This window comes from Ambystoma mexicanum, chromosome 8 (genome assembly GCF_040938575.1).
Source record: "Ambystoma mexicanum isolate Mex_15411 chromosome 8, UKY_AmexF1_1, whole genome shotgun sequence".
Taxonomy (NCBI): Eukaryota; Metazoa; Chordata; class Amphibia; order Caudata; family Ambystomatidae; genus Ambystoma; species Ambystoma mexicanum.
Genome location: NC_090929.1, coordinates 182606718 through 182628749, shown reverse-complemented (window position 1 = coordinate 182628749; position 22032 = coordinate 182606718). Strand labels below are relative to the sequence as shown.

Sequence of the window (22032 nt, the reverse complement as noted above, 5' to 3'; positions counted from 1 at the left end):
CTCGCAACGCATTCTACCCAATGAAATATCGCACCTCAAGGTGCCGTGATAGCGCTATTAGCGCAAATGAGTACAGTGAGCCTCGTTACCACCATCAGGGCAAACGGTTCTGATGGCAAAAGAAAGCTATGCCGCTGCACCGCCAGCCCGTCCAGTGCGCACCTTATTTTCTGGTAAATAACGTCTGGACCACCATCAAGTAGGTGAGGGGTTAAAGGTGGCGGCTCCCTTCAGCCTGGCAGCGCCTGAGGCTACCATAGCATTGTGATCGACACATTATGGCTCGCTTTCAGTCACGTGGCATGTCGCATTGAAATGCAGTCCCAGCGGAGCGCACGCAAACGTAGGCCCAACTGATCATCCTGTGAGGGGTATCCCTGGAAGCTACACCCATGGCTCAAGCTCGTGCCTTCTCGAGATCGGGTTCTGGATTTCTGTTGTGTGCACTGCAGTGAGATGCCGGCATGCACTGCGCCCATCCCAGGTGAGGTGCAAGACTGACTTACATGTTGATCTGATTCATCAACCAACATGAGGCGGGAGCTGCAGTAGTGATTGTGCAACCGCACCAGCAAGCACATATAACAGAACAGACCACCCTAACTTCAGCGCTGGCCAATGGGCCGGCTCTTGCGGGGTCCGAGATCCGGCATCACATCTCTGTCCGGATCTCGGGACCCGGCCTGCCTCAGCCCTGACCAGGATTTACTGAGCACCCACCTTCGACGAGGGAAGCTGGGGCTTGGTGATCAAATCTGTGCTGTGCTCCTCTCACCGGCGTCATTTGCACGTCTGCAGTACCACTTTCTCAGCCCATTTTCTTTCTTGTGGCCTGAACACCACAGGAATTAATGGGCAAAGAATATAACTGGAAGGGGGCATCACTGTTGAAAGCAGGCTATCAACATGCTGGGCACACTATTGTTTTCCAAATGTACATTTCACACTTCCATAGAAAAATAAAATAACTTCCAAACTGAAAAATGCTCCTTGCATTCACTATTTTCTTTGAAATGTTTTTTTTTGTCTGACTACCACACATATTCTGTCATTTGTGTGCCTCTTTGTGTTTTATCACAGGTTATATTGATGAATATGTTATATGCTTGTCAATTAATTAATCACAAATACATGCTTCTGCTATGCTGAGAGCAGTTTTTAGGAAATTAAACTGTGGGTTCATAGGTGCAAACTTTTGATTTTCACTACAGGGGCAGAAATACTCCCACCTCCACCATAAATATAAGCAAGCGACCAGCCCAACCCATCCCCTGGCCAAACACATTTTATACTACTGAATATATAACATCTCAGCAACAGTCTCTCAACCTGCTCAGCTACCCTGGTAGCCTTTTACTGTCGGGCGCGTCTATGGATCCCTTAATGTACTAAAAACCACTGCATTCGAACAGTATTTTGGGTGCACCACTGCCATGGGAATGACTTAAAGTGGAATTGATGTACAATGTGGAGTTTGGAAAGAAGCAGCATGAAAGAAATTGCACCATTTTTTAAATATTATTTTAAACATTTCCTTTTAAGTGGAGTCCAACTGCCAGCTCTGCCTCCTCGGAACTCCTCTCCCTCGGCACTTCGCACTTACCTTTAAACTCCACCCCCACCGAGGCCCTTCCACCTTTAAATTATTTCCATTTCCACCACTGCCTAACATGATGATACTGATAAGGTCATTCTGCAGGGTTGCAGTAGCACCAGTGGTGTAGCTAGGGGCGGTCTGGGGGGGCCATGCCCCCCCTCTGAAATCCAGCCCCCCCCCTTGTGCCCCTGCTGCCTAAGGTGAGCAGTGACTGTGTTCTCTGTTCGTGGTGTTATTTGTGACACTCACTAAGGCAAATGTCTGCATATTATACAGCAAATGCTCTCCCTTTCCCTTTGTCTGAAAGCTAGCAGTGATCTCGTTATGCATTCTGGCATCGGTATGAACATGAGCAGGAGTCACTTCTCAGGTGTTCCTGCCCAGCTTTTGCACAGCGACCTCCATAGTGTGCATTGAAGCTTGCAGCCCCTCCCACCACCAGAATGTAGCGCACAGAACGGCTAGTGATGGGCCTTTAGTCACTGGATGGTTTTGTGCCTGCATTCTGAAGGATGGGTGTGGGTAGTTGGTGTGCACAAAGGCCTCTCTGCAGGAGTGCTTGTGACGTCACACATTACCTTTCATAGGAGGCCCCCCACTTTTTTCTGTGGCCCCCTCGACTTTTGTCTTTTGCCCCTCCTACATTTGATTCCTGCGCCACTGTGTACCACAGGAGCGGGAATGGGGCCAGCCATAACGCTGCTATACGGGGATTTTTAGCACTGCTTGGACATGGCTGCCCTGCTTAATGTCAAGCTGTTAAACGGGAATACGTTTCGTCACTCAAGAGACAAGTTCACTGTAAAGTAAGCCACTATAGACAGGGAAAGCACAATTATTCAGAAAATTAGAGGGGGAGATTGGCGAGACGAGAGTTAAACACGTGTTACATTTAAATCGTAACCAGAGGTACACAAAACCGTAGTTTACAATGGCGCATCCCAACAGCGGCCAAAGGCTACCAAAGAGACAAAGCGCCACTGGGTTGTATTCGAGAGACGTATGTTTGCCATTGAATTGGATGGGCGCATTCAATACATGAAATGGACATAGAAATAGGGCGCTACTGGGCAACAGCGCAAGCAGGGGAAGAAAGCAAGACGAGTCCATTGCCCAGAGCAAGACACAAAAGGACTGAGAGGCCACAGTGGATAGGCTTCAGAAAAAGAGGAGGAGCCTATCAGAAAGAGGAAAGATATGCAGTCGCAGGTGGGGTTGCCATAGAGACGAGGGGACCAGCGATAGACCCTACAGCTGCCCTTCCTTTGCACACATAAATAAAACATCAAGGCTCTCTCTGCTCAGGGTGCCCTCCCGCCATCCAAGCCGTGTTATGTTCTAGGCGTGGAATTGTGTGTGATATTCATATTTCAAAGTTTGCTTTCTTAGTAATGTGCGCGTGTGTATGCGCGTTCGTTCGGTTTTGGGACCTGCCTCTCCACGGTTCCTTTTCAAAGACTCCAGAATTCTTCACCAATCAAGAATAGTATGTGTCAGTTTCCCTAGTAAAGTAGATTGGGTGCATTTCAGTGTGTTTCAGTTTCCCTAAACAGGTAGACTAAATGACTTGCAATGTGTTTCAGTTTCCCTAGTAAAGTAGATTGGGTGCATTTCAGTGTGTGTCAGTTTCCCTATTAAAGTAGATTGGGTGCATTTCAGTGTGTGTCAGTTTCCCTAGTAAAGTAGATTGGGTGCATTTCAGTGTGTTTCAGTTTCCCTAAACAGGTAGACTAAATGACTTGCAATGTGTTTCAGTTTCCCTAGTAAAGTAGATTGGGTGCATTTCAGTGTGTTTCAGTTTCCCTAAACAGGTAGACTAAATGACTTGCAATGTGTTTCAGTTTCCCTAGTAAAGTAGATTGGGTGCTTTTCAGTGTGTGTCAGTTTCCCTAGTAAAGTAGATTGGGTGCATTTCAGTGTGTTTCAGTTTCCCTAAACAGGTAGACTAAATAACTTGCAATGTGTTTCAGTTTCCATGATCATGTAAACTGATTTGCTTTCTAAGTGTTTCAGTGTCCCTAAAAATGTGCCTTGGAGACACTTTCTATGCGTCTCGTCCGGGCTCCTATTTCCTGTTATGGCCCGGCACCAACCCTTCCCAGTGTGGCTGCCACGCCGTTAATGGATAAGCAGCACTTCTCGGCAGGGCACCAGTACATGAAATAGTCAAGCATATGTCATATCGTTGCTATACTTTAATGGGGCACTGCCAGCGCTTCACGGTAGGGCTACTAGACAATAAATGCGATTGCCAGCATGCCCGCCCTGCACTGCTAGACTGTTAATTGGATAGTACTGGCACCTTTCAAGAGGACGGCTCTACTAATTGTGCAATTCTCGCGAGAGAGCATAGGGCTTGAATCAGCTTTGAGCCTGAGCACCACTTGTATACTCCTGAGCACAGGATACTGCACACTGGCTGATTCTACACACTTCTGCTCTCTTCTCTCTTGTGTCTACCAGTGTGTAAGACACAAGGCCTGGGGTGGACTGGGAACCAAAAGAGGCCTTGGGGAAACACGTTCTAAGTGGCCCATATTACACATTTTCAGCAAGCCCAACCCTTTTCCTATGAGAAAATGTGAAAATAAAATAGGTTACCACACAAAAGAGGCCTAGGGAGCAGAGGCCTACCGGGATATCTCCAGAGTTCACTATAGGCCAGTCCACCCATGCACACGGTGTTAGTGTATATACTTTTCTTGAAACACTGGAAACAGGGTACATGTTTCAGAAGATTTTTATGCTGTTTCTGTGGTCTTAAAAACAGAACAGAGACCAATTATGGCTCTCCCCTAAGATCATTGGATACCCCATACATTCCGCTTCTGCGACACTTACAGCACATGGCTCACCACCACTGTTTCAGGAAGGAAAACTGTTTAAAGACTATTTGGCACCCGGAGGAAAAGGACTGGTGTATCAGGTGGCGTAGAATGTGGTCACATCAATGAATGCTGCCTTGCATTCCGGCTTCCTAAGCCTCTGCCTCGGCTGCCATTGCGCTCGATGGTCTGCCTTTGCCCCGTCTCCTCCTCATTTTGCCCCAAACCCTCCTGCCCTGTCCCCCCACCTGTCCACACCCACTTACCTGCGTGTCGCATACCGGCCCACCCCGTGCCTTGTAATAGTAAAAGGACTATGGGCCTCATTCTATGTGTGCCGGTCCAAAAACAACGGTGCCGGTAATATTACCGGCACCGTTGTTTCCGGCCCTGCACACTACAACTCTGCGGGCGGGTGCCTTCCCGCCCAGCAGGTCGGACCTGCTGGGCAGAATGGCACCCACCCACAGATTTTTCACAGAACCACCGGCACCGTAATTAACAGTGTCAGTGCTTACGTGGTCCCCACTCCCATAGAGTCCTATGCAACTCTATGGGAATGAGGAATTAAAATTTACCGCCGACTGAATTTTCCGGACCGCTGGGGTTGTAATGCCCCGGTGTTACCGGCAAATAAGGTGCCAGTAAATATTTACGGGTCTGGTTGCAACCCGCCGATAGTACCAGCACAGTTACCGCCAGACCCGTAATGGGGCCCTATGTCTCTTTAATTTACAAACACTTTTATAATGCAGACTTGTCCATTAATGGCCCTTGCCTTGGCGCTCATTTCGGTAGGACCTATTTTTCTTCGTTCTGGTGGGCCATTTATTCGCAAATCCCCCCCACCTTCCGTCCACTAATGCTGATGTTACATGAAATGTCATGCTCTAGTCATTGGCCATAAGATTGATGGTGTTTAGTACCGCCAGTGGACTTATGTGCCTTGTCTGCCTGATCCCAGAGAGCTAAATCTCTTCTCAGCTGAACCTAAAATACAGCGCTGTTTTAGAAAACCTAACGAAAGGTATGAACTCAAATTTCAAGTAAGCAATAGCACAGTTATACATTTGTGGCACAGAGACGAGTGGTCGTGCAATGGGACATGGAAAACAACACTCATAAGGCCCTGGGGTGGGGGGGGGGACACATCATAGACGGTTGCATGTGAGTAACATTGCATTAGATTAGTCATTGTTGGTGAGTAGTTGGCTAATGTTATTGGCTGCTCTCTTGATAGCATATGGCACAAAAAGAGTTATTAAAAATTTGGCAAATTCCGAGTGGGCATATTTTGGAGAAAAAAATATGTAATCCCTAGGCAAATTGCAGCATAGATTAATCTTGTTCAAAAGCTAATGCTAGAAGACTCTCTTCAATGATATGATATGATAAGTCATTTATAACACGCCTGTACACAAGTGTTTCTGGATGTGATGTGAATGAGTTGCAGTTATGGGTCTCCTGCATTATTTTGGCACTACATTCATTCATTTTCTGCGTATTTCGGACATTGAAAACATGCCTTCCTCTACCGGCGACCGTAGGGTGCCAAAGAAAAGCCCTCAGAGAACCTCAGTCTTCTGGGGTATCCCAGACTCTGAGGCCGAAGTGACTTACCTTTGCTACAGCTGTGTGTTTGCGCGCTTATTTTCTTCCATCCCGGGCAGCAGGTGTAGAGAGGTTGCGACACTCTCCGTAGACCTTGCCGATAGGCAACTTTGTACGTAGTTCTGCAAGAGAAGACAGGAAAGATGTCCTTGAGAGATGTGAAGGCCCATCCATGCTAGAGGGGCCTGCGGTGTCACCTCCAGTCTAGGGAAGCAAACCATGTGGGAACAGAGAGATCATTTGGAAAGTAGAAAACACTTCTGTTGAGGGTGGAATTTGGAAGGTTTTGGATCGACAAGTGGGGAATTGTATTAAGGGATGAAGTGAGCTACAAGGAAGAGGTTACGTCTCTCGAATGCCAATGGGCAGCCGAGCCCTGTTAAGAATATTTTAGTATAGGGATACACAAGAGAGAGTGTTTGTAGCACAATCCAAGAGCCACACAATGGCTATTGTTTCAACTCTAATGTCTTCTAGAAGTAACATTGTAAGTCGATGCTTTGGTTGGTTAATGGGCAGGCATTCAGGATCCCAGGCGAGAGTGCACAGAGGAACGGGGCGCCCCAAATGATGCCCACGTCCTCAATCCTGCGGCCTCTGGACAGTTGTTAGATAATGGCAGCTGTCGCCGAGTGACCCCTGCATGGGGGGTTTGCTAGCATGCAGCTGCCAGTGTTGCTGTATGTTTCACATCTTCTCCCCCTGCTTCTAACTCCCCGGCTATCCCTGTATCATCTTGTGGATTGATATGATATGAGGTTTCTAAGTGCGGACCTGGGGATCGAACCTGTGTTGATCCGTGTCGTCTTGCTTCCAAAGAGAGCACATTGCCGCTGAACTATCCTCCCGAGCTATCCTTCAAGAGGGCCATGACCCAAGCAAGGGAGGCATTCATGCACTGGGAGGCGGGAACTGCCCAGAAAGATTCCTGGGAGCTGAAGGATGCCCAAGAGTCTTACTTCTCGAAATTCCACAGTAATTATCATACGGAGGGCATCTCTTTGGACGAGTTGCTGATGTGTGGAATTCCTGACCCTGTCCTAAGAACGGGTACAGATGTTTAGATATGAAAAATATGCCTGTGATAAAATGGATGTATGCTTGAATCACTAAATACACAATGCACAATCGACCTGGTGCTCGTTTCATTGTTCACAACACTCACCTCAACATTAGTGTTCATCCAATCATGAACCATGTACACCCATTTGGAAAGCCTCAGGGTTTGGATGGGAAGATAAAATGGCTATGATTGCGGTCAGAGGACCTCACAGTTTCAAAAAGAGGAGGAGCTAAGAGGCAGATCTGGGTCGCGCGTCTCTTGAGAAGGATCGCTGTACAAATGCCTGTTCCCAATGCACAAACATCCTTACAGAGTTATGTATGTTTTCTTTTTAATTCTCACTGTTCAAAGTGAGCCTGGGTAGGAATTTGGGAATTGGGCAAGCTGAGGAATGGGAACATCTCATTAAGGTTGACCTTCTGCACTAGTTATAGTAATAGAAAGATCATTTAACCCCACCTGTATGAACTGCAGATTCGGTGGCCTTCGCATGCCATCAGATAGGGCTGGTAGACAGGCTGCACGTAGGATTCTGTGTATGGTAGGCTTGGGGTATGTTGTCTATTCACCAGGCACATCCCACGGCTGAAATACAAACAAGTACAGCATCTTTCAGAACCTTGATTACAGAAGAGTCTTCCCAACACAGGTTGCTATGCATACGGCTCATCTTCCTTTTTCAAACACTTGAGTGAAATCCCAAGAGATACGTGCATTATAAAGTGGTGCCACATGAATAATTATCATAGATGCACACGTTCCGATGCACTCCCCCCTTGTGCATAATTGGGTAAAGCTGGTGGCCTGAAGGGGGCATTTCTGCATATTTCAATGCGTATCTCAAATGGAGAAATGGGATGAGCTTTGAAATGCACAGAAATGAAGGACATTGCCGCGCGCCTGATCGGAACATGCACAGGGACATCCGCAATGCATGAGAGGGCCCTTCCTGATCCTGTCATGCATTGTAATGTGGAACAGCACTGGTATGGACCTCTCACTGTTCCACGGACGTCTCTATCCCTCAAACAGGGCTAGAAATACTTGTTTGTTGATATTTCACGACGGGCCCTTCATTGTGAAATGTGCACACAGCACTGTTGCTGGTGCTGGGAGCCTGTCATACATGAGTGTCGGGAATGCGCTTCCTACACTAATGTATGCAAGTAGGCTGGCCAGCACATCATTTGCACTGCGACACAACCACACCCAGCAGGATTTCATTTTTCTCTCCGCTTGTTCAATTAAGTATTCTCAGAAATAATGAATGTCCTGTCTTCTCCCACTGAGATTTAATTGTTTCGTTCTAAGTGGCCTATTTAACGGTTTCCAATGGGCACTGAACATGGAAGTAGTTCCGTCCGAGCTGTAACAAGGCAGGTGAGGCTTCCCTGCAGCCCCTCCTTCCCTCGCTGGTGGGAAGCGATAGGTCACACAACGTGTTCTGGGCGCATGCGCCACGCGCCAGTTTAGTAACCAGCAGTGGTGACATTCGTTTGCTAAATCTGCATGAAATCAGTTAATAAACATGGCGTGATGGATCTATGTGATTATTGTGACAACCGAAAATGCTGACTTTTTTTAACCCTTTACACCACATATATATTGGGGGAGGCCCCTGCAGTGCCCCTCCATATTAATATTATCCTCTAACCCCCCCACATTTTTGGCCATCGCAATTCCCAGGTCGACATTTTTGTACGATTCCTGGCGTGACTTGACCACATGTCATGTCAGACAAGGGAAGGCCAATAAGAAAGTTATGAACACGAACACACTCATATTAAATGAAAGGTTTGGCATTTTTAGTTTTGGCTCATAGAGGTGGAAACAGGCACATGAGGGAGAGTGCATCTACTGGTACAAAAATTATATGTGGGCATTGCCTTTTTTTCTGGCATTTATGGGGATTCAAATATGCTAGTATATTAACTAGCCCCCCTTTCTTCTTAGTAGTTACATTCTTGCCACATTTAGGGGATTTAAAACAATCATTCTTGTCTGAATGGTAATGGGTTATTTGCAGCCATTTAATTTATGCTTATCTAAATTCTTGTAACAACAAGGTGATTAAAAACTGAAATGTTTGCCTGCCAAGCATCTGTCTGAAAGGAAATGGGCTGATTGCAACCATCAAGTAACTTCTGCTGTACTTCATGAACAAGTGTGTCTCCAGTCACTTGACTTCTAGGCAACGTAGCGTTGCGGCACGCCGTCCTGAGTTTCCTTGTGTATAGCAATCATAAACCATAATAACCAGGATGCGTTCATGTGCAGGGACTACACCGGCATTCACAAATGAGGAAGCATTTGCCACAGTAGCCAGGATTCTTTGATTTGCATAGAATACACCGTCATGCAAATTAGGAAGCATGTGCCTTGTTAACCCAGAGTCATTCAGTTGCAGGGACTACACCGGCATGCAAAAGAGAAAGCATGTGCCACAGTAGCCAGGATGTATTCATTTGCGGGGACTGCACCAGCATGCAAATGAGGAAGCATGTGCCACAGTAGCCAGGATGCATTCATTTGCGGGGACTACACCGGCATGCAAATGAGGAAGCATGTGCCACAGTAGCCAGGATGCATTCATTTGCAGGGACTGCACCGGCATGCAAATGAGGACGCATGTGCCACATTAGCCAGGATTCATCCATTTGCATAGGGTATACCAGCATGCAAATGAGGAAGCATGTGCCATAGTAACTAGGATTAATTAATGTTCATGGGGTGCACCGGATGGCCGGATACAAATGAGGAAGCAAAGTAAGTAACCAGGATTCTTTCAATTTGCATAAGGTGCACCAGCATGCAAATTATGTGCCTTGGTGACCAGAATTCATTCATTTGCATGGGATGCACCAGTATGCAAATGATGTGCCACAGTGACCAGGATTCATTCGTTTGCGTGGGGTGCACCAGCATGCAAATGATGTGCCATAGGGCCCAGGATTCATTCATTTGCGTGGGGTGCACCAGCATGCAAATGATGTGCCACATGGACCAGGATTCATTCAATTGCATGGGATGCACCAGCATGCAAATGATGTGCCATAGTGACCAGGATTCATTCGTTTGCGTGGGGTGCACCAGCATGCAAATGATGTGCCATAGGGCCTAGGATTCATTCGTTTGCATGGGATACACTAGCATGCAAATGATGTGCCATAGGGCCCAGGATTCATTCGTTTGCGTGGGGTGCACCAGCATGCAAATGATGTGCCATAGGGCCCATGATTCATTTGTTTGCGTGGGGTGCACCAGCATGCAAATGATGTGCCATAAGGCCCATGATTAATTTGTTTGCGTGGGGTGCACCAGCATGCAAATGATGTGCCATAGGGCCCATGATTAATTCGTTTGCGTGGGTTGCACCAGCATACAAATGATGTGCCATAGGGCCCAGGATTCATTCGTTTGCGTGGGGTGCACCAGCATGCAAATGATGTGCCATAGTGACCAGGATTCATTTGTTTGCGTGGGGTGCACCAGCATGCAAATGGTGTGCCATAGGGCCCAGGATTCATTTGTTTGCGTGGGGTGCACCAGCATGCAAATGATGTGCCATAGGGCCCAGGACTCATTCGTTTGCATGGGATGCACCAGCATGCAAATGATGTGCCATAGGGCCCAGGATTAATTAGTTTGCATGTGGTGCACCAGCATGCAAATGATGTGCCATAGGGCCCAGGATTCTTTCGTTTGCATGGGGCGCACCAGCATGCAAATGATGTGCCATAGGGCCCATGATTAATTCGTTTGCATGGGGTGCACCAGCATGCAAATGATGTGCCATAGTGACCAGGATTCATTCATTTGCATGGGGTGCACCAGCATGCAAATGATGTGCCATAGGTCCCAAGATTCATTCGTTTGCATGGGGTGCACCGGGTGCAAACGAGGAAGCTCACTTATTTGCTGAGCTTGTGGGAAGGGCTCTATTTGCCCATGTTTCCCCAGTGCAGGTGTACATTTACAGTTTGTAATAATTAACATCCTATTTGCAGCAGCCTGTTACTAAGCGAGCTCACTTTGGGCAGATAATAAACTTCAGGGCATTCAGACAGAAAGATTTGCCCTGGATCACACAATTGAGTCAACTCGGGAAGCCAGGATTAGAACTCCCGATTCTTGGTTTCGCAGCCCATAGTTTATCATGTTCCAAATCGAGGACATACCAAGACTTTACCGAATGCTCTGCGTGCATTGAAAGATACTACATACATTCAAATATACTTCACGTATTAAACATTGTACTTTCCCATGGAAGTTTAAGTTTGCAAAAGGTTTAAATTAAAATCCTAACAACTCTCGATATGCTTAATTGTATACTTCATGCCTTTTTAGAGTGGATTTGCATTTTGATGACGGATGCATGTATTTTTGTTAAATGTCATGTATGCGTATTATGTGTACAATTAAAGTCACTTTGTTACTAGACTGCAGGGCTCTTGCCGACACGTGTGTGCCTCCTGTGACGAGACTTCATCACTGCGATTAATAAAATATTTAACAGTTTAACTTGTACATGACTAAATATGCTGTCCCTATGTTTCTAAATCTGGTACACGTCCTGAACCCCTGCCCCTCTGAATGCGTTCATACACGTGTCGCCCCTCCCCTTCCCCTGCCCCTCCCCCCTACTGAACTTGGCTTCAACGCCACCTCCTGTGTCCTGGGAAGAAAGATCGAGTCTGACCCTGGGCACCCCTGAGGTGGACACAAAGAGAGCGAAGGCTTACCCAGATCGGTGGAACGAGTCCGTGCCGGTCCCCCCAGCGATGAAAAGGCATCCGGCCAGGACGTAGGTGAGCCCCCACATTTCTAGGTGGCCGGCGTCGCCCCCGCGGCACGCCACGCGCCGCTGCAGAACGGTGGCTGTTTACTTGGCCAAGGATCGTGGCCTACTGCGTGCACCGCGTCATCGGGAGGCCTGGAAGAGAAAAGACAAAGCAGTGAACATGTGGCCCCTTCAGCCTCTCACAGGGCCCAAAGCACTGAATTAAGCCGGCTGCTTTATTTCAGAAATGTTTAAAACTCAGGCAGCATTTGCATTGTGGACACACATCGGAGGGCATTATGGCGGAATGTGAAAATCAAGCGTAAAAGCATGCGTAAAACCTGTACGCATGATTTCATGGTCCGCCCTGTTTTTATTTACTTGTATGGTGGAGAGGCGGCATGGTGCAGAAGTACCATTTCCACCGCCCCCTTCAGCTACGCCGTACAAATGCACTTGAATTGCCGCCCGCATCTGATTTCAACGCCAGAAGTAATGCATCGAAATCCTAGGGAGTCCGCGTGCTTATGCATCGAGTTCCTATGGAGTCCATACATCGAGTTCCTATGGAGTCTGCGTGCTTATGCATCGAGTTCCTATGGAGTCCGCGTGCTTATGCATCGAGTTCCTATGGAGTCTGCGTGCTTTTGCATCGAGTTCTTATGAAGTCCGCGTGCTTATGCAGCGAGTTCCTATGGAGTCCGCGTGCTTATGCATCGAGTTCCTGTGGAGTGCGTGTGCTTATGCAGCGAGTTCCTGTGGAGTGCGCGTGCTTATGCAGCGAGTTCCTATGGAGTGCGCGTGCTTATGCATCAAGCTCCTATGGAGTGCGCGTGCTTTTTACACCAGCTAAAAACAGGCAGATCTCACAGGGACCCATTGTCAGTGCTGTTTGCCAAGCGGGCATGGAGCACCTCGCAAGGCCATCACGCAACCACTCACCATCTAACTACATCTAAGAGTTTGAATTTGCAGCATTTATGAACGCGCGCAAGGACGGGCCTAATCGTATAGAGGGCACAGCTGGTATATGATGCAAGGTAAGGGCAGCAAACAATATAGTGGGCCATCTATAGAAAAGGGAACCCACAAAGAGCGCCTGTGTCGGCCCTATAGGTACCATGCTCGTCAGTTCTGGATATTGCCATCACAATAAAACTCTGCCCGATACCGAGCTGTACTCTTCTGAGTACTGCACTCATGCTTCTTACCCATAGCTAATCACATTTCAGAAACACGCGTCCCTACTTCGACAACCATGTCCCCTCACTCTCATCCCAATTGATTTTACTCTCTGGTTTTGGCCATTCTGTTGCCCAGTTTCTTTTCCTAACACCCCCTCCCCTCAGACTAAGGTCTGGCGGGGCCCCAATACGCCACCTTTCGGACAAGGCCAGACCTCGTAAAAAATTGCTCTGGTAGTGACGGGCTCACTATGAATATTGGATAACAACAATTTGCACCACAACGTGCGAAAAGGAGGAGAACCTATGATGTGTCTGGTTTGTACAATCTTTTGCACTTCGTGATGCAAATGACAAAAAATGCATAGAGGTGAGCTTTTTGCACTTACGTGCAAACCTACCAGGTACCCTGTGTGCAATTTAAAAGGTTTTGGAAAATGCCCTCCGGTGTGCATTCCAATAGTTCTAATTGTTAACACGTATGCCTCCCAAATAATTCCAGATTAGGGTGCATGTTTTTCATTTTTAGCAATGGTTTGCAAGTGTGCCCCTACCAGCCTTTACATCACCCGGTGCGTCACGAACTGTACTTATATACCTGCACCCCCTCCTAAATGGCATTATGGAAACATTGGAAGGCCTACTCTCTTCTTGACCCCCTCTTGTACAGCTGGACGTGCACGTTTCTCTTGTAATGGCAGGGATGTGGGCTGACTAGCTCCTGCAGTTCTAGAAAATGAGGAAAAGGTGACCAGAATCATGCCCAATTGGTGACCCACATCCCCTACTTGTAAGCACGGGAACCGTTCACTCAGGGTACCCCCCCAAACATTGACAATCAATGACATTAAATGTCTGAAACAATTTCGATTATTTAGGTGTTGCAAAGCTTTGAGGACCTTCCAAACGCGCCCTGTTCATATAGTCCCTTTATCCCTTATCTTAAAGCAGTGCTTGAGCGCCTCCAGAGGATGTCAGCAGCCCACCCCCCGCCCCCCAGGCCGTGCTGAAATGATAAGATGGCAGGCAGCAGGCGCTGGGAATGGAGGGCCCGGGATTGGTGGCCCTTATCTTAGGCTCTTGAAAAGGAGTTGCTGCCATCCCCCGGCCAGTTTTGATAATCTGTCAGGTGTCTGTGATGTGAAGCCCACGCAGAGCCCCTGCTCTCCATGCCACCAGCCCCTGACAGGGCCTGGCACGCAGAGATTTCAGGCTTCATTTCAGCTACAGTCTCACTCTAAAAGCCCGCAAACTTGCTCCATGCTTGGCAGATAAAGGGTATGATTTACAGAGCGTTTTTCAAAGGGAGTGTTCCATTGTAAAACGATTTTTCTAAATCAGGCGCACAGTGACAATGTCTCTAAATTCGGTGTACAGGTCTTAGCTTTATTTCGTTAAACTAGTAAGATAGCTCAGTGAGTTAATTGCTTGCTACTTTGAGCTGTGCTGAAACTGCAGGCCTTCCTAGATCAATGAATTAAGTATATAATAGTAATACATGCTATTAACAGTATCTAGAAATGGCATAAACCATGTTATTAATTGAAATTTAAAATGTATCATTGCTACATCCCCTCGTTCCATAATTGGTATTTTTTGTCTGATAGTAATTTTATGAGAGGAATTGACCAATCAGAAGGCAGTATGTAGTACACTTACTACAGTGCTGATTTGGCGCCGTATATAAGCAGATTTACATATTTTGCAGTCCATTAACTTCTATACCCAATCACAGTTGCCCTCCCTGTTAATCACCTCCGGATTTTGCTAATGTGGCCATACACAATTGTGGGTGGGCCCAAAAAAACTCATCAAATCAGGGTGGGCCGGCTTTTCCTCAATAAAAACTCATAGGAGCTCATTTTGTATGAGCCAGAATGTAAACAAAGTGCATGAAAGTCTTGCGTAAGTCTTTTACGCGATTCTTTTACCTCACAGCTCATTTTCAGTATTTTGTATGGTAGACAGAAGGGGCGGATCCTAAATTATGAGTCCGCCACTCCCGTCCTCTCTGTCATAGAAAGCTCCAGCATTTACGCCGGCGTGGATTTTCATACCAGCGCAAATCCTAGGGATTCCTATGGAGTGCGCCTGTTTTTTACACCAGCAAAAAAGCAAGTGGGCACCATTGGAATCCATTGTAAACGCTGCCTGCCATGAGTACATGGAAGGCAGCGTTCACTTCATTTTCACAGGGGAGTGTAAAAGGGCAGTTCATAAGCGTGTTTGTCACCTTTTTGTGCTTTCCTTTTGCACTCCGGTGTGCAAATGAGGGCAATTCTGCAGCGGGGCGCAGTTTACACAAAAGTGTAAACGTAACAGGTCCCCGACCCGAATAACGGGGACTTTCAAAATGAGTCCCATAGGCTCGGTGTTCTTTGTCTTCACCCCCAAAAACATAGAGAAACCTTTTTAAGCTGAATAAAGGGGATAATCACTGATGTGCAATAGTTTGCCGATAAGGAATTGTGATTGGGCGGACTAAAGCCTTCAATGTGCTCCAAACCTTCCTGGAAGAAACTACTCATCCTACACTCTATACCAGGCGTCTGCAACCAACGACTCTCCACAGTTGTGGACTTCAGCCACCATTATCCCTCATCATTACCTATGCTCGTAGGGGCTGATGGTGATTTCAGTCCAAAACATTGGCGAGCCAAAGGTTCCAGCCTCCCGATCTATGCACTTTGGTATCCAGCCGTAGCTTCGATGGTCAGAAGTCTCCAACAGAAACAAACATATGTACAGAAATATGTCGACATGCACATATAATCGACAGGCTAAAAAACTGGCAACACCCAGTTAGATTTTTTTTTCAACGGACAATATGGTCCGTTTTGATCAAATTGGGTGTTGCCGTTTTGGTCGAATACAAAAATACCGAACATGAGGAGGGGACTTTGGGGGTGTCCCCCGCCCCCATGTTCGCTATTTGGGGCGGTCGGGGGTGTGGGGATGTCGGTGGGGGACAAAAATCGCTCAGGCCCCCATTTTTAATGAACGGGCAAAATGGGGGCTTGAGCAGGTACAGTGCGGGCAGTCCACCCGCAAACAAAACGTTTGTGGGCAGACAACCCAGATCCATGAAACTGGCATACCATCTGGCCAATCTCTCCATTAAAGACCGCCACCAAATATGCAAGGACTGTATTTAAATTAATATTTAACCCATTTGCAGACTGAATGGATGGGGCTTTTTTCCAGGCATTTCAGAATGATCAACTTGTCAATCTTGCGATATGACGATAAAGCGCGTGTCGAGATAACTGCCCCAGATGTGGTGTCAAGATGTGTGCGGCCGATATTTTTTGCTGTCTCGCTTATGAACTGGCACCATGTCCTTTCTGGGGGACGTTCTGTTTTTTCTGCCCCGTCCCTTTCCCGTGCGCTCCATTGCCATTTATTCGTGGAGTAATTCAGAGTAAGGCACTGGCAGTCTTCGGTGACCCGCTGGCACTTTCACAGATTGTGAGGCAGAGTCTGCAAAAAGGGGCAATTATCAGCAAGATTAAAACTGCTGAGCAAAGTGCTCTCGGCTGCTTGGATAAAACCCCGCTGCAGTGCATGATTTCGTAAACAGAAAACTAGAAAATTCTACTCGTCTGCGACCTTCATGCAATTAAGACCAGTCACATGGGGTCCCAGGAATAAGACACTGAGCCACAACAACCAACATCATACATGTAAGGTCTGAAGCCTAGAGTCGTGGAAAACAAACTCCGTATTCTGATTGGTGGAGGCCCAGAGCACATATGGCACAACCTTCTGCGGGTAGGCAGTTACCTGGGTCGTTGAACTTGAAGCTCTTAGGAATGTTTTAAAAAAAATAAAGATTTTTTTTTTCAATTTAAAATTATATAAGGATTTCTTTAAGGAGGGTTACCATCATAACAACCACAAAAGAACAACATTGTGGTTGTTCTCAATCCAATAATGACCGGTAGGGTGTTAATGCCCTTGGCTTTGACTTGGTCATGTAACTATTGGCTACATTGCTTAGTTCACTGGTTGAGATCCGAATTTTAAGGCAAGCAGCCTAAATTGGTTGAGTCGTTCTATCTTAATAAATTGTAAACAAGTTAGGATACTAAATACATTAAGAGAAAATTGTCTTGCGTTTTAGGTACTCAGCAGCGACGCAGGAGTTGTATAGTCTTACGCTTGTTCTCAAGAGCCTATCTCCACTGGCAGTCACTAAGGCACAGGTACAACTACTGTGTTCTGTAGTCTATGTCCGGTCTGGGACTGGCCTCGTCTGCCTTAAAACCAGCACTTGCCGGCTGCACTACGACTGTTTGTTGCCCTTATTATTTATTTATTTATTATTATTTATTCTGTTTTCTCCTTTGCTGCGCACTTTCCACTTCTCCCCAACTCCCATGCACTTTGCCCCTCTCCCTGTTCCATGCACTTGCGCGTTCTCAATGTCACTGGGCCTAGTAAGATCGCTGTTTTATTCTCCCCCGTTCCCCTCCCTTGCCTTGTCGCGCTCCGAAACACTTGTGTACGAGCGCGATTCTAATAAAATATCATATCATATCATAGTCTGCAATCGATTTCAGAGGCCTGCATGAAGACTGGCAGGATAACTCAGCAAGTTAATTCCTCTGCAATAGAAATCTGTGTGTAAACTGTGTTTCACCCGGCACTTGTTATATGTGCATACCTCCATGCAATAATGCGTTTATAAAGTTCTTATAAGTGTTTATGAGAAAACAGTGGGATTTTCGGAAGAACAATAAGAACTTATATGACACCAAAACACATCGAATTCTTATAAACTCTTATCAGTATGAAGTAGGATGTGTGTAAGCTCTTATATGGTTTTGATAAGATCCTTATAGGCACATGCATAAGAAATTGTTGTGCTGGAAAGGATTGGCACTGAGCTGAGGAAACTCGAGATGGGGTGAAACATAGAAGTCAGAGCCTTTGCCCTCTAATCTTGTTTATGGATTTGAAACATTTATAATTAAAAAGAGATTGCAAGCACCAGTCGGGTGAGTCCTTCCTGTCTTTTAGCAGAATGCGCAGGTCCCATAATATGTACAGCAGCTGGGAAATCCCCCATGATAAAGCAAGAGTCCAAATAACATGACAGCCCGTGTGTCTATACAATAGAGTCACAGGCTAAGAATAAAGCAGCCGCCGTCACCTGCAATTAATAACCGGGACCGCGCTCAAACACACTGCGGGCGACCGGATCAAAAGGCCGCAGCGGCCTAGTTACCCACCCCCACAAAGAAGCCCTGCGAGCCGCACATTATTCTATGCCAGGCCTCGCCTGAAAGAGCCCGAACAGCTCCGTGCCAATTAGCTCATTCTCACGGCTGGCATGGTCACAATATAGTCGCCCGCCTGCTGCTGGCAGACAAGCATGGAGGCCTCTGCCTTCTTAAGGGCCATTTGCGTCCAAAAAGACGATCCAGCAGAAATGCTGGTGTTTGTTTTGTTTCATGAAATGTCCTGTGGTCGAAGTGAGTGGGAACGGACGAGATCAGTGGTCCGCTACTTTTTTCTTTTTTTAAAAACTTTTTTTTTTTATTGATTTCATACTTTATTGAAAACTTTTATCGATTCCACTTAAAACTTTACAAAGTTAATTCAACACAATTTCATCCAAAAGACCTGTTAGTCCCCACCACTCCCGCCCATCACGAGAAGAAAAACAAATGAAAAAGAGGCACAATCTACGAACTTAGTTTGCATGTAGAACACTTCCTTCAAAAACGGTATCAAAGCAAAAATCAAAGAAAAGTCTTTGCCACCCATGAGTAGTTCCACTAGTTTTATGCTTTACTGGTAACAGCTCCACTACTTTTTGCAACCGTTTTTACCATCCCGGAACTGTACTTTGTGAAGTCAAAGCACTCCATTTTACCACCAAATAACAGTTACAGCTAAACTGAAATCTATTTCAACTCAATTGGCTGTCAAACAGCCTGACTGCGACCCTTGAGAAATGTGTTGCTCCCTTCCTTCCTACTCTGTCCCCCGCCGTTGTCATAGTTGCGCTACTTTTTGGGTACACTTCTATCAGTGGAAATGTCTTTACCCTGAGTTTCAAAGGTGTACTCCAGCAGCCATGGGCTTGAGTCTTTACTGCTGTGCATTTCATGGTTAGGCCGTTTAAAGCGGCTTTGGGTTGCCATTCTGAAGTCAAAGGGGATCATTTGGAAAATCAGTTCAGGACAGCACCCAGGATGAGGCATCACTGACCCTCGCACCCCTAATTTCGCTTGCAACCAAATACCCGTTTCGCCCTCCTTCTGCTATCATAATCAGACCCATACCCCTCGTTTCTTTCCCCCTTAGCACTTTGAAGTGTTCTCAAGGCAGAACGAAGTGCTTTACCAGCCTCCTGCACGGATACACCGATGCAACAGGAGGTCTAGAGAGCTTTCCGGAACCTTTCCTTCTGACGTGGGACTCCATGCCCTGCTCCTATCGGATGTGACCATTGGCAGGCTCTGCCACTCAGCAGCATCAGCTGGGTCCTTGCTGGCCAACCGCTACCAGCTATGGATTAGACCCTGGAAGATGGAAGCTGCTCTCTTCTTCTCCAACTCCCTTTCCAAGGTCCCCGGATGTAGGACATGATGTAAACCTCCGCTGAGGACACAGTCATCATAAATCCGATTCGCCAAACAGCACATACATCCCCACCCAGAAGAGCCTTCATGATATTTCAAGGTGTGCAGGCCAAGCAGCTTCTTTGAGGTAGGGGTCCCTGTCAGAGGACCCATTCTTTAGATCGCTGCCGGCCTTTAACCTCCACTGCCTTCTCAGCCCAACCCCAACAAAAGTCATGACTATTTCATTTGTAGGTTAAGTCAATTTTTGCAAGTCTAACACGGTGAATGGATACTTCAAATCACCATGAAAGGCTACAAAATAGACCGTGCGGTCTCTCCACTACACAGAGGAATCATTCAAGCTCATCCCCAAGAGACCGGCCAAGAAACATGTCAGAGGGGTTCCCACACTCCCCAACAGGAATGCCATCAGCCTGACACCCAACTGGAGACTGGGCCGGGGAGCAATGGTCGAGAAACTAACCGGAGATTTTAGGCCTGTGTTGGGTATAAGCAGATGAGTCGTTCTGTGAGGTAGGGACCATTCGCAATGCTCACTTTACAGGCTGTCGTCCATCTCCTCCACACGCAATCTTACAGAGCCTCCGCTGGGAGGCCTGTGGGTCACGAGATTGGGGCTGCAGCATTTGGGGGGGCGGGCTTTCAGCAAGTAAGGAAGACAGGGATTTCACAAGTATGCCAGATCCATTGGCAAAATACCAAGGAATGTTGAGCTTGTGGGTGGACGCCCAGCACGGGAAGTGCCAACCACAGTGTGTGGCTTAGGGGGGGTGTTTCAGACTAAAGGCATTGTCTGGGGTTTATGTCTTTGGTTGAACCCCAACCGGTCGATTTTCTTTCCCTTGTGTTTTTAAAATGTGTTTTTTTTTTTACCACCAACAGGTAGATGTTGTTTAGGGGCCAGGCAATATAAGTTGGGGTGGGGGGGGGGTCCAAATCAAGCAGTTAAAATTCGATGAAAACACTTAAAACGTGCTGGTAATGGGGAGCTAGTAGGAGATTTTGAGAATGGGGAGACACAGGCCCCTTTATCTGCCCAGGTCCTGCTCACTAGCAGCACTGAAGGGGGTTTGAAGGTTCTTGGGTTGGAATAAGTCTGCGAGTGGACTCTGCAATAATCCTGTGTACAGGACATTAGCCTACTCTTAGCCTTTCCAGTCCTGGTTTGTTAATGTGCGAATCAAGCTGGGGTGACTTACTTCCCAAAGGAAATGTTGCTGATCAACCCCTAACAACCCACTACCACTGCCCCCCAAGAGCTGGTCTGTTTTTGCATGTTTTTGCGACTAGTCTACAAGGCTCAGAGCCCAGTCCCTTTAAAGAGGGGCCTTTTGGTTCCAGGGTCAGTATTGAACATATGTGGCAGTCTGGAAACTGTAAACAGTGGGAGAATCCCTGGGCTCGGCGAAATCCTGGGAAAGTGGCTTGGCAAGTCATCTTGTACAGGCCCTTCCAAGGAAGTTCTATGTCATATCCCTTCCATGTTGTGCGTCAAGCAATTATGGAGCAAACCATGTTAGCCATGTTACTAAAAAGCAGGCAGAAGCTGCTCGGTTTATAATAACAAAACATGGCTATGTTTGTTGTCATTCTGAGAAAAATCTGACTTTCTCATCGTTGGCAAAGATGAGACTGGGGTAAGGCCTAGATTGTAAATTAAGCATAGCAACTACTATTTAAATGGGGTAATAATAACACCTGTTCTTATAGTGCTTAGAATCTGGGTGAGTCCGACACGAAGCGCTCTTTAAGAAAACAATCTGATTGTAAAATACTTTGAGAGATATCCAAGCCACCGAATTGAAAGAACTGGGCATGTCATCCATGGCTACCAAGGACCAGGGGCCTGTTCCCCAGGCTGCCCCGATCTGTCCACTGTCGCAAGACTCTGATTTGGGAGGCCAACAGATAGGGACAGTATTTACCCAGAGCACTTCAAATCCCCAAATCGCTGGCGAGTGGTCCGGTGTCGTGTGTGACACCTTCAGCATGCAATGGCATTTTGTCACAGTGGAGGGTCGCATATATACAGCTTCCAATAGCTGTGTCATGTGTGTCATCTTCAGCCAGTCCCCCTTTCCCTCTTTGTTTATTTATTTAATTGTTTTTTATAACGCGCCTAATACCATACCCGAGTTCCATTTATAAGCTCGGATCCAGGATTTGTACTTCTCATAGCTCTCAACTCACACGCTTTTGGCGGGTGTCACCCGCCTAGTAAACAGCTGACTCACCCGCCAAGCCTCCTGCACGCCCATTTGTTTCAATGGGCCTCTCACCCACCAAAAATAAAATCGGGTGTTTTCACCCGCCTTTGCGACACAAATGGTTGAGAGCTATGACTTCTGTTGCTCTGCGTGGTCTTGCTTCCAAGAA

At 46.9% G+C, this 22032-nt stretch overlaps 1 protein-coding gene across 3 annotated transcripts in view; it reads right to left on the bottom strand.

The window, feature by feature from the left end:
- EGFL7 (EGF like domain multiple 7) overlaps positions 1-22032 on the bottom strand; it is a 73818-nt gene that overhangs the window by 33986 nt on the left and 17800 nt on the right. For all 3 annotated transcript variants that reach the window (XM_069609593.1, XM_069609594.1, XM_069609595.1), the window contains 3 exons: positions 11839-12029; positions 7556-7681; positions 6043-6155 (listed from right to left, as the gene is read on the bottom strand). In XM_069609593.1, the coding sequence (XP_069465694.1) occupies positions 6043-6155; positions 7556-7681; positions 11839-11918 (319 nt within the window). In that variant the 5' untranslated portion in view covers positions 11919-12029. The remainder of the gene's footprint in view (positions 1-6042; positions 6156-7555; positions 7682-11838; positions 12030-22032) is intronic.